The following is a 13,178-nucleotide window of genomic DNA, read 5'->3' as shown; positions in this document are numbered from 1 at the left end:
CTTGACAAATGTGGGATGGTGCTTGAATTTAGATTTGTTCATTTCTAAAAAGAAAGATATCATCTGCCCTGGAATCCCTTTTTAATTCTGAGCAGATGAAGGAAGGCTGTAGTTTTATGACCAGGGAATAGAACAGATGAAATCCTGGGCTGTTTAGATCAGCACCCTGATTGTGGAAGGCAGCATGGACAGGATTTTATGTATCCTACAATGATTTCTATAACCAACACACTCACCCACCCTTCTGATGGTTGGTCTTCATTTTCCAGAAAGAGGTCTAGAGGCTTACATCATGAGTTTGGATTCTGTGCAACGAAGGTCACTGGAAACTGGTGGCTTTTCTGCATTATAAGGTTTATTTGCACACACACATGATAGAAATCTCATGACGGTAACACTATGCACACCTTCCAGAAATGATCTGCAGCAAGTAAGTTTCTGTGGCAACACTTTGGCTGAAGGATACCTAAAAAGTTAGGGTCATTTATATAACAAAGAAACTGGTTTGACCATCTCAGCAATACTTTTTTCTGCAGAATCCAACTTCAAGATCCAACCACAGCAATAGAGGGAACCACAAATGCCCATTTGGTCCAACCAAGAAAACTAGCAGATCCAAGCAAAAGATTCTGATACGAAATCTTCTAATATGAGTATAACACTTCACCATCCTTCTTCCAATGTAATTCAAATGCTTGATATGTCATTCTTGCAACTTTCTGACTACTCTCCTGCCCAGTTTCTACTGCCACCACCTCTTCCAGCTAGGAATCAGAGTGCACTACAAAGTGTGTCTACAACAGCGTCCCACAGATGGGGAAGACATTGTGCCACTTCCTCCAAGACACATGCAAACTAGTTTCCTGTGATGTCTGAATAAGGAGGAGAGGAAGGGGAGGGACATGCAGGCACACGGCTCATGCACTGTTAGATAAACGCTTCACTGACAGATAAACCATTATTTGTTGAACCGACACTATCACATCTGAACCTTCCAACATAACTTCTAAGTCAGCCTATGTTTCTTTTAGTCAGGCTAAGCCAAAGAGTTAAGGTTGGCCTGTGCTGCAGCACCTAGATGCCGAAATCCAGCATTGCCTGAGCTCTGCGAGTGTGGCTTTCTCCCGATTGAAGTGCAGAGTGTTTGAGGACCAGGACATTCACAGGGAAACCAAAATGCTTGTTTACAAAGCTATTATACTACCAACCTTACTGTATGCTTGTGAAACATGGACCACGTATAAACGCTATCTCCAACTCCTCGAAAGATTCCATCAACGGTATCTCCGAAAAAATGTACACATCACTTGGGAAGACAGGCAAACTAATACCAATGTACTGGAAGAAGCAAAGATCACCAGTGTTGAAGCAATGATTCTTCAACATCAACTTCGTTGGACTGGTCATGCCTAATTATCGTCTTCCAAAGCAACTACTCTATTCCAAACTTAAAAATGGAAAGCGTGATGCCGGTGGTCAACAAAAGAGGTTTAATAAAGACTGTCTCAAGGCAAATCTTAAAAAAATGTAGTATAAACACCAGCAATTGGGAAACACTGGCCTGCGAGCACTTGAATTGGAGAACAGCCTTTACCAAAGGTGTCATAGGCTTTGAAGACACTCAAACTCAGGACACAAGGGAGAAATGTGCTAAGAGAAAGGCACAGCTTGGCAAATCCACACCGTGATAAACTCCTGTCCGGAAACCAATGTCCCCACTGTGGAAGGACATGTGGATCCAGAATTGGCCTTCACAGTCACTTACAGACTCATTGTTAAAATCTTATTCGGCTACGAGTGATCACCAAAGAAGAAGAAAACCCTTGATCCCTTATTTCTGAACAGAATTCAAATTCTTGAACTAGGATCCTTCAGTTCACTGTTTCTCCTTCCTTGTCACTCTTGGTTAGAAGTCAGTCATGCAGCTTGTTTAAAATTCTCTCCAGGGCAGAACTGACTGCTTACAGTTAGCAGCAGAAACCTTGTTTGGCACCAAAAACAGAGTTACAGTCACACCTGATACCTAATACTACTGGCAGCAATAAAATTACAGCCTGACATTTGACAGTTTAAAAACTAAAACATTCCACACAAACTGCTTTGACCCTTTCATATGTACTCAAAGCCACATGTCCAAGCTGATGTTTCAGTTCCAAATTAGGTGGCTAAGCAAAATATGCAAACAAAACAACTGCAATAAATTATAGAGCTCTGAAAGTACCACTGCAATTGCACAAATCAAGGTCAGACATGCTAATGATTAAAAGCTGGAGAAGCAGTAGCATCTTTGCCTTTTCCCAATTGACAATATACATGTCAAAGTGAATCCCCATGCCAATTGTAAAAACTGATTTATCTCACTGTACTAAAAACACTTATTGTAAGACATCTGCAAAAATGGAGGCTACCACATTTAACCTTTATTTTCAAAGGGTAAGTTACTTAATTTTGTAGACTGCACATTGTGTAGATTGTATTTTTACAAGAAGAAAAGAAAGACAGAAAGGAAGGAAGGAAAAGGAAATGATGTATTTATTCATTCCAATTTATATCCAGCATTGTAGCCTTTGTGACATCTAAGATGGCTTTAAAATTTGCTTCCGTAAATGTTATGAAAAATTAAAAAAGTGTTTGTAGCCAGGAACTTTATTGAAACTATGCAACTCTTCTCAATTTAATAAAGTGGTAGCTAATCTATCCCTTGTCATTCTCCAGAACAGCTTCTCTCACACAAGTGCTCATGGAACGCTATAGTTTATAACATTATAGAATCACACAATATAAAAGAGTGTTCGGGAAATAACAGGAGACAAACAGACCAGCAGTACAAAGATTAGCAGTATTGGAGGAGATGGAAAAAAGACTCAGTCCTCCCAGTACAGGCAAATCCAGAGGACCCAATTTAGGGTTTGCTTTTAAACTCGACTGGTGAATAAAGTCAAGCCAGTTTGCAATTGTACATGATGAATGAGAAACTGAAAAGAATACTCCACCTTGGAACATAAATGGTAGCACAGCAAGCTGCCTTTCATCACAGTATCAAATACTGGAAGAACTGTAAGTCTTACTTTTGTCACGAGAGGGAGCTCCAGTTCAAGTATTTCTTAAATGTGAATTTGAGAGTGGAGATGCAGTGTTTTGTCCAGCAAGAATACGTTAACAGAGATACTATACCGATAAAAAACAGAAGTTACAGACACTTTCTGACACCATGTTTGTGATAGGACAGGCAACAGTACCTATAAAACTAGGCAAATATTACATACTTTATTTTTAACGTACATTGTTCTTTGATTAAACTTTTATAAACAGGGGCGACAGTAGCACTGAGATGGGGGAAAAGATATTCAGAGTTGTACAAAGAAAAGTAGATAGGGAAGATCTTGATTTGGAATCAAGCCTAAGGGTTGTACTGAACTGGCTTCTAACTCGGAGTAGGCCCATTGAAATTAACGAACCTAAATGAGCCACATCCATTCACTTCAGTTAATCTACCCTAAGTAGGATTAACATTTAATATCACCCTAAAAGCTGGACCAGGAACTTCTGCAGTGCAAGTCCCAACTACACACATTTTTATACCCATGGCCATTTTTTAAAATTATCTCCATACTGTTGCAGACAGTGTTTGTTTGCTTGCTTTACTTTCAAGACCCTTATTCAGGTCACCTAAGAGATTTATTTTTCAGATATGGGATTTATACCCTGCTCTACAATAAAATAAGACTCAAGAACAGAACGTATTTCCCATTGGGAGGGGGCAGCAGCTGCCTGCCCTTGTGCTGCTGCCACTGCCAGGGCAGAAGAGGAGGTGGTGGTGGTGGTAGAGGAGGTGCCTGCCTTACCCTTACCCTTGAGGACTTGTTCTGGGGTGCTTAGGGCAGGTTTTACATAGGTCTTCTGGATGCTCGTGGCCTCTGTTGTGCTTTCAGCAGCATGTATTGTTACAGAGTCTTGGGAGCCAGGGTTTATGGGTGCCAGATTCCCTTAAATCCCAGGGTCTGATAGGTGTTAGCATTTAATCAATGTTTCGAGTGTTAAAATTGACTTCCAGACACTGGATTTAGAAAAGCATTAAAATACAGTGCCAAGCCAGCTTCCCTTGTTCAGGAAATCGCCTGGGAGATCAGCCATTAACAAAAGACAAAGGGAAAGTAATGGGCCATTAGGAAAGCCAGAGAGAAGGGACTCTGTGCCAGGCAGAAAACGGGAAGGGTCCCTCCTCACAGCTCTAAGTTTGGAGACAAAGCAGAGTAGGGTTCAGGAATGCAGTTGGCTGTGATGTGAGATGAAGGTTGGAGTCTGTAAAAGGCAGCAAGCTAGAGAGAGGGTCAGAGCCATGGTAAGTATGCCTGGGACCCCTGAAATCTCACATCGCTCAGAGATTAGGGTGGCATGCAACAGTACTTTGTGAGGTGCTTTCAATAAACTTGTATTTTTGCATTTCCACATAGATGCTGTATGATCTGGAGAGGGGGCGGCACAGCCTGTGTCTGTTTGGGATGCTTTTGGGGCCATGGAGTGTACTAGTGATCTTCACATCTGCTTACCTGGTTGTGCTGTTAGTGTGGTTGTGCAACTGGAGGAGTGTGTGGTGGGTGCAGTCAGGGTGTGTGGCATGTACTCATTAGAGGCTGCATGCAGAATGTGCTCTGTGTTTCTGCACTGCTTCCCATGGATTCTCTCTAAGCGGCCTCACAGTCTGCACAGTTAGGAGGGCTTGGATCCTATCCACCTGTGTGTCAGCAGGTGGCAGCAGTTTCCATGGTGACAGTGGCGTTCTGTATTTCAGCAGATTTTTCTATTCTGCTGGGTTGGTGCCAGTTCAGCCATCATTTCTGCCTTCCTGAAGCTTCTGAATGGAGTCAGGATCTGGAATACTTTATGGCGACTTAAATTCAGCCAGCATATATTAAGCCCGATTCCCATGTTTAGGATTGCCCTGCCCGCTAAGATTCAAACTGGTTCACAGCATATCATATTAACAACTGCACTACCCTGCTGTGCTTAATCCATTTCCATTTAAAATCAGTGGGCTTCAAAACATGCTTAAGTTGGCTGGAACAAACCTCTAATTATCTACATTTGTTGTTAATTGTCCAGGCAGGCAGCCCCAAGTGAACATCCCTGACCTCTTTCACTCTCAAGGCTTGAGATTATCCAGACATTTCATCTGGTCCTAACGGTTACTAGGAAATATATATGTATAATGAATTATACCTATTAAAATCATTTAAACTGCTTCTGTTTAGAGATGACACTACAAAGCCAATTGGATTTTTGCGAACCAACTTAAAAACTGTATCCTTGTGCACCAGTATAGTGAATCTCATTCTATATTGCTTTTAAATATATTTATTTCCCCTCTGTTTTCTGGCTAGCTACATGCAGTCCAATAAAGCTAATGGGACTCTGTTATTTCTTCAATATCCAGATAGTAAGAAAAAAAGCAAATGCTATTACATGGGTAGGCAAGCTAAGGCCCGGGGGCTGGATCTGGCCCAATTGCCTTCTAAATCTGGCCTGCAGACGGTCTAGGAATCAGCATGTTTTTACATGAGTAAAATGTGTCCTTTTATTTAAAATGCATCTCTGGGTTATTTGTGGGGAATAGGAATTTGTTCATTCTCCCCCCCCCCAAAAAAAATAGTCCGGCCCCCCCACCAAGGTCTGAGGGACAGTTTGCTGACCCCTGTGCTATTAGATGTTGAGTCTACATGGATCACCTAAATCACTGGTACCCTTCACTGAAATTTTATCACTTTTTAGCAGCCCTGTACATTAAAACATTATTTGTATTATTATTTTAAGGGAAAGTAATGGGAGATTAAGGAAGTTTGTTCTGTCATTCCCCAGTTAACAGCTTGAAGTGTGCAGTCAGAGTACTGCAATATAAAAGTACATACTCAAAAGTGCTCTGGCATGACTTCTGGAAAAGTGGTTGGGAAGTTGTAACTAGGGTTTCAAGCTTTAAATAGGTTCATTAAATATTTAGGCTGCAGTCCTATGCATACTTACCTGGGAGTAATTTCCAATGAATCAATGGGGCTTACTGAGCAGTCATGTATTGGATTGCACCGTTAGTTAATTAATTGCTGAGGATGGTGGAAATCCATCAGAGGGGCAAAGATTAAGGAAACACTTGTTGATTTTTCAAGGCTATTTTGATTCTGATGTGTTGCTGGACGCTTTCACCTACTGAATTACAACTCGCTTTTTCCTTCAGTAGTTCAAAAGTTACTGTAAAAGCTAGCTTGTGGGAGTGGGATCAAGGGTGTACCAAAGGAGTGGTTAGGTTGGGGACCAAGGGCACAGGCCAGGGGGGGCACAAAAATCATGCCCCTCCACTCTGGCTCAGAGTGGCTAGGAGCCTATCTGCCCACTCTCCGTGCCAAGGGTGCAAAGGATGGGGTGTGTGTGTCAATACAGCTCCTTGCCAAGGGCGCAAGGGAGCCTAGGTATGCCTCTGGTGGAGACAGATTAACAATCTGACCAGATGGGCCACCAAGGTTCCCCCCTCCCCGACCATGTTGGCATGTCCATGTCTCTTTTGCCAGGTGCAGAAATGTGTGTTTGCTTTCACATCTATTCTGACATAGCATCAAAAACAGGGGCATACAGCTCTGCAAAGATGGAGTTGGGTAACAGAGAATAGTGGTAAAAATGAGTCACTATGTAGACCTGGAATGGGGAATCTATGGCCTTTCAGATGTTGTTGGACTACAACTCAAATCACCTCTGACAATTAGCCAATCCATGCTGACTGCGGCCAAGGTGAAATCTAACAATATCCAGAAATTCCCCATATCAGAGTTTAACTATTACTATTACTCCTACTCCTACTCCTACATTACAGTTTGAGATACAATGCCCTATCATTATTATAAAAACAATAGGGCATTGTATCTCAAACTGTAATGTGACAGTAAAAGTTCAAGGCACTGTAACAAATACTACTGCAAAATTAGGGCAGTTTCTCAGTCTTGTCTTCATGGGAGAAAATGTTTGGTTTTACCTTACCAATATGAACCTTTAAACTTTCAAGATATTTGGAGTGCCACCTATTTTTTGTTTTGTTTTGTTATAATATCTTGGGCTTCTGAGTAATTGAACAATTAGGGTGATTAATTGCATGCTTGCAATAAAAACAGACGACCAGCAGAGATCCCTTACAGGCTAAATATTTTGAGAAAATTCTATCTGCTACTAGACATAACAAATGCAATCAACCCAGCATGCAACTTGAAGCTGGTTGAATGGATGCTTGCTGGTTTGCTCTGGAACCCAAACCTCCTTAAAAGAAGCCAAAGTGTTTAAAAAAATAAACTCAAGATGGAGAGCATGGGGGAAGAGAAATATTGACATGTGAAGCTGATATTATCCTAACAAAAGAAACACTGTTGGCCCTTTGGCCATTTCATTGTTCAAATCAAAACAGCAAGACTTGGGAGAGTACACACTAGCTAAAGCGTTTGCCTCTGAGTAATTAACTGCTGCTGGGTAAGTTACAACGCACCAATAGGATATTTCTCAAATGCACATTTTATATCAGGTGGTCAAGCAAGCTGTATTTATACAGCACAACACAAAATCTAGTGGCTTATGTAAAATTCAGAGAAAGTCAGGTTTTATTGTTTACATTACAAGATCAAGTTTCTAACCCATGGGGTTGTGAAGCAAAGCATAAAGACACAGGCAGTGTGATAAAGTATGAGAAGCTAGAGTGGCTTTAATTATTTACTGGACTACTACCCTGCCCTTCAAAAATATGTGACTCACACAATAATATATTCAAATACAAAAGCTAAAACTTGCAATAGCAAAAACTGGATAAAAACCAGCAGCAGAGATAATAAATTTTAAATTCTAGAGAGTTTTGGGGGAAGGGGTCTTCATTAGGTACCACAATAATGCAAATTACAGGGGAGGGGCATCTCTGAAAAGGGATGGGGCATCTCTAAAAAGACACCTACAGAAGAGCTGAAAACATGAAGTCTAGTTCATTTGTTTATAGGTAAATCTTCAGCTCCTTTTAAATCCCTTCACATCTTAGGGCTGGGGTATGTACCATCACTTTGAATTTGACTCATAGACACTGAGCCAGTGCAACTGTAATGCCCAGTCATTTTAACTATATTCTAAACCAACGGAGGTTTTCCAATCTGTCTTCAAATGCAGTCCAATATACCACACATCCATTCATTTATTATTCAATTCCTAAGCCTGATCTTCATTGTAAATGATCCCAAAGCAGGTTACAACATATAACTACATAAACCACAGCAGGCCAACACTAACAAGCCAACCACTATCATAACGCATTGACAAAATGTTAGATAAAAATTCCAAAACATTTCACAATAGCCCAGCTCAAAAACTGACTATATTGCTTCAATCTCTTCAATAAGCCTAGGCAAAGAGGTGCCTCCTTAACTAGCACTAAAAAGCTAACAGTGTCAGCACCAGGTAATCTTCAACAGGGAAAGCATTCCAAAGAGAAGGGGCCACCACAGAGATGGCCTGTTCTCGCATCACTCTACAGGCAGACTTGTATAGAAAGAGGTATTTAGGTCTGATCATTTTTTATACATCAACATTAACACATTGTATTGAGTGCTGCAGGTTCTGCAGGACAAATGTTGTTATGTGGTTCCAACCGCCAGTACTTCTCAACATCCTCAGAATTACATCAGCTACGGTTTTTAAACCATACGCAGCCCAAAAAGCACTTTACAATAATTCAGCTGGGAAGTTACCATAACATGCGTTGCTATGGCTAGGCTACCTAACCAGGAAAGGCCATCACTGACAAACTAGTAATTGGAACTCCTTGCCACCAGGACCATCAAGGACAGCACTGGATCAAGGAGAGCCCCAAGAACATGAGCTCACTCTTTCAAGAGGAGAACGAACCTATCCAGAACAAACTGTGTATCAAATTCCCAATCAGAGAACCAGCAACACACAGGTAATCTAACCTGAATGTTACCAGTCCAGAGCATAGATAAGTGAAGTCAAACTATTAATATTCCAAGTAGAGTTGCATGTGGTGCATCACCTTAAACTTATAAAAAGGATGCCATTCCATGGAAGCAACTCACACCTCAAGTGACACAAGTTGTACCTAAGTGTCTACACTCTCTTGTTCCTTACTTGTATCAGAAAATTTTCCAATGTGTGCTGACCCAAGTTACTGGAAGACCCAAATCACTGAATGAGAGCAATTTTTAAAGAATAAAATCTTTATGGACTACTGTGGGATAGCCCTCCATCAAAATAATGCTTGGGTCAATTAAAAGCCCTTCCTTATTGAGGCTTTACTTAGCTTCAGGTTATGAAGGAGCAAGAAGCAACAAAAATAAGCCAATCATCTCAGTCATTCCCTACTGTTTCTTCACTAGCAGAGGGCAGCCCATAAGAGGCATATCATGAAGCCTGCAGGAAGCAAAGGAAAGTGGAAAGAGCAGACTTTGGTCATTTCCTGTAAAAAGCCTGACTGCAATGTGCAGAGAATAACTTGTCTTGGTAGCTGAGAGCATTTGGACCTTTTCACAAATGAAGCAACCCAATCTTCTAAAAACAAAACCTGTGTTTATATAAGCTAGCTGCATGAATTCTTGTTGGGCAAATTAACTCTGTGATATGACTCAATATGTAGGGAAATAACTTTAACCATTTCAGTTGCTATGAGTGTTTCTATGATTTACAAAGCTCTCCTTCAGGCAAGAGCTCAATGGAGACCAAGAGCTGGGAAAATCTATATGCTATAAATGAACCAATATACTATCTTTAAAGGAAATTGTTGCTAAAAGAAAAGAACATACAATTGCTTCATTAAGGCAAATTATTATTTGGGGCATATTATTTGGGACTAAAAGCAAGACCTAGAGATGTTAAACTGCCCCCCCCCCCCAAGCTTGAAATATGTGTTTCTTTAGTATTTAAATTAACTGGCAACTAGTGCTTTAATTTCTTTTGTGTATAGAATGAAATATTGGCTCCAGCAATATTAGTATTTTGTAGAAAAAGGTAATGCGTATCTTGAGAACTGTAATGCATATCTTGAGAACTTTAATTTTTCTTGCCAATTGTTTTAGATAGTAGAATTGAAGTGTATCGCACTATTTCATTATTTGTAATAAGGGTGCCAAGAATCTATCATCAAAGTAGTACGGAATTCCTGTCGCCTAGGCAGCCCAGGCCCCTTCATGGATCACTGCCTTGCCGTGGCGAAGGGGCTTGAATAACTCAAGAAGCTATGAACTATGCCAAGGAGGGCACCCAAGATGAACAGGTCATAGTGGAGAGTTTTGACCAAACGTGATCCACCTGGAGGAGGAACCGGCAAGCCACTCCAGTATCCCTGCCAAGAAAACTCCATGGACAAGGATGGAAGTGAAAGCTGGACCATAAAGAAGGCTGATTGCCGAAGAATTGATGCTTTTGAATTATGGTGCTGGAGGAGACTCTTGAGAGTCCCATGGACTGCAAGAAGATCAAACGTATCCATTCTGAAGGAAATCAGCCCTGAGTGCTCACTGGAAGGACAGATCGTGAAGCTGAGGCTCCAATACTTTGAGGCTACCAGCATGAGTTTGAGCAGACTGCGGGAGGCAGTAGAAGACACAAGTGCCTGGCGTGCTCTGGTCCATGGGGTCACGAAGAGTCGGACACGACTAAACGACTAAACGACAACAACAAGGCAGCCCAGGACTTCCAGACACACTGTCTAGGCTTGTGCCCTTAGTAGTAGTGTCCAATATATTTCCAGCGAAAAGCAGTAAAGTTCAATTCCATACACATACTATTTTGTGTGGAGGTGGATGAGAGGATTTTCACAGCACAAATCCTATCTTTGCATGTCTGCTTGGCTGTATTCTCCATTTTGCTCATGAATCCAACTCCCTAGTAAGTGTGCTTGGGATTGCATCCTCAGAATTGAATAAACTTGAAAGAAGGGCAGCTGCTCATAGAATGTGCACTTATTCTACCACCACTTCTGATAAACAGATTCTGTAGGTTTTCAAAATGGTACAAAATCTGTAAAACCTTCTTGACCAGAAACAACAGTGGGCATGGCCACCCTTAAAAGGTACAGGACAGATCACACTGCACACACCTCAGTTCTTTAATTTTCCCTTCTGTTTCTGCTGACCCTCTTCTCCATGACAGTGGTGGTGGTGACCCCTCCTCGTCCCAGATTATTATTTTTTGTCAGTTTGGGTACATGTGGTTTTTTTTATAGCAGTGGTAGCCTCTCTGCTTGGAGCATATCATAATCCGAATGATATGGCTAATCAAATGGCAATGCTGGTTACCTATTACCCTGCTTCAGCAAAGAATATTCAACTAGATTTTCAGATCCTGTTTGAAAGAAGCTGCAGTTGCAGGGACTTTCAGGGACTTTAGGCACAAAAATTGGTGATTTGTATCACAGTTACTTCCAGTAATTTGATCAAAACAAAAAGTTATGTTATGCCATTTTATGACATCATGCTATGTTGTAATATTTTTTCACCTGGTTTTTCCTCTGCAAATAGTTACACTGTATTTTATAATATACTGGAAGCCATATGCCTGGTAATATTTTGCAGCTTCATACAGGCAAATAATGTTTTACTTATAAGCAAAACAAGATGAATAAAAAAGCCCAATTGAACACATTTACAAACATAAACATTGATGAAAATAAAGATGCAAATCCTCACTCTTACCAGAACACACTGATCTAGTTCCAATGTATCACAACAAAGTAGAACGTTTTCCCCCTACATCAGAAATGGAACAGGAGTCAATGATGTTAACTACTTGCAGAAGAGTTATAGTTATACATACAATATGAATATTTATTTAGTAGAGAGACTTCCTTATTAATATTTCATAAGAATACTGGCCATCCAAGCTACTTAATAGATTTAAACTTTTAATAAAGATTCTACTGAAAAAGACAGTATCCGCTTGTTTATTTCTGAGCAACACTCTTGAGACAAATGCCTCACATCCTCCTTGACTTCAAGACCTGTATCATTAACATTGTGATTTTCTTGTTTTGCATGATGATTGCACAAAATACAGTATCTGGCTCCCACGTCTCTTAATTCTTTATTTTCTTGGAGTTTTATTATTTTGGGGCTCCAGTTATTCTCAAGTAAGAGAAGATCTCTGGAAAAGACACTGGACAGAGCTTGCTCCTTCCAGTCACAATTATTTTCTCTGTACACATTTAGGTATTTATTCATGTTCTCCTCAGAGGTATGTTTCTGTGAAGTGCCACCTTCAGTTTGGCTTGCTGTGATAAAAGCTACATTCAAAGGAGAAGTGTCTGTGATTTTATAAATGCAAGGTCCATAGTCTAGAACCTTGGTGTTTGAATGCAGCAAAGGAAAACAAATATTCAACATACCAGAGTTAATGCATGTCAAGTAATTAAGGTAATCATGTCCACTTTGGAATACGTTTTCCTCAAGGGCTGGTAAATGCTCTCTGCTCAGCAGCTGTCTTCTCTGATGGGCAGCAAATCCGTCAAAGGTTCTTTGTCGAAGTTCCCTTTCCAGCATTATTGATTCCAACTCCTTGTCTGCAAATGCCCTTCTTTTCCTCATTCTCTCACTGAGGCTAGAAAGGCAATGTTCTGTTTCCTGGGAGGATGGACTATTTGCTACAACAAAATCCAAAGGAAAAGGACAGTTATTGTGCAAAGCCTGGCATTAGGTGCTTTCAAACATTATGCATTTCCTTTACAGAAAGCATTTCACATGGTAAAAACGGTATTACTAAGAAACCTGTGTGTAAGTTGTCACATCACAGGTAATAGTTGCATGTGCCAGTCATTAACTGTTTGTACACGTTGTATAGTTCAAAGTGTAGCATAGTGAAAGTGCACCCATATGCTTGGCACATACAACAGCTAACAGCTAACTACACCAGTGTATTTAATGTGTAGGTAATATCTCATGTAATTAAGACATCTGAAGCAGCCTTTGTGCTTAAATACAGCTGCCACCAAGAAAATCAAGAACACTCAGTTCATACTCAAATCAATGGCACTTAGGTATACAGTGGTGCCCCGCAAGACAAATGCCTCGCAAGACGAAAAACCCGCTAGACGAAAGGGTTTTCCATTTTGGAGGCGCTTCGCAAAACGAATTTCCCTATGGGCTTGCTTCACAAGACGAAAT

At 40.7% G+C, this 13,178-nt stretch overlaps 1 protein-coding gene across 12 annotated transcripts in view; it reads right to left on the bottom strand.

Moving 5' to 3' along the window:
* Window positions 1–13,178, bottom strand: part of LOC309344499 (doublesex- and mab-3-related transcription factor 2-like) — a 75,588-nt gene that overhangs the window by 59,689 nt on the left and 2,721 nt on the right. For 10 of the 12 annotated variants that reach the window (XR_014157752.1, XM_081866918.1, XM_081866922.1 and 7 more), the window contains exons 3-4: window positions 12,404–12,658; window positions 11,715–11,768 (exon numbers count right to left, since the gene is read on the bottom strand). Coding sequence is in view for 11 of the 12 variants with exons in the window: in XM_081866918.1 (XP_081723044.1) it covers window positions 11,743–11,768; window positions 12,404–12,658 (281 nt within the window). In the remaining variant the exon portion in view is untranslated. The other 2 variants (XM_081866926.1, XM_081866917.1) reach the window with 2 other exon arrangements.

The sequence above is a fragment of the Podarcis erhardii genome (assembly GCF_964252035.2).
Source record: "Podarcis erhardii genome assembly, chromosome: 6".
Lineage (NCBI taxonomy): Eukaryota > Metazoa > Chordata > Lepidosauria > Squamata > Lacertidae > Podarcis > Podarcis erhardii.
The sequence above is the reverse complement of the archived record's forward strand: the minus strand, read 5'-3'. Positions and strand labels throughout refer to the sequence as shown.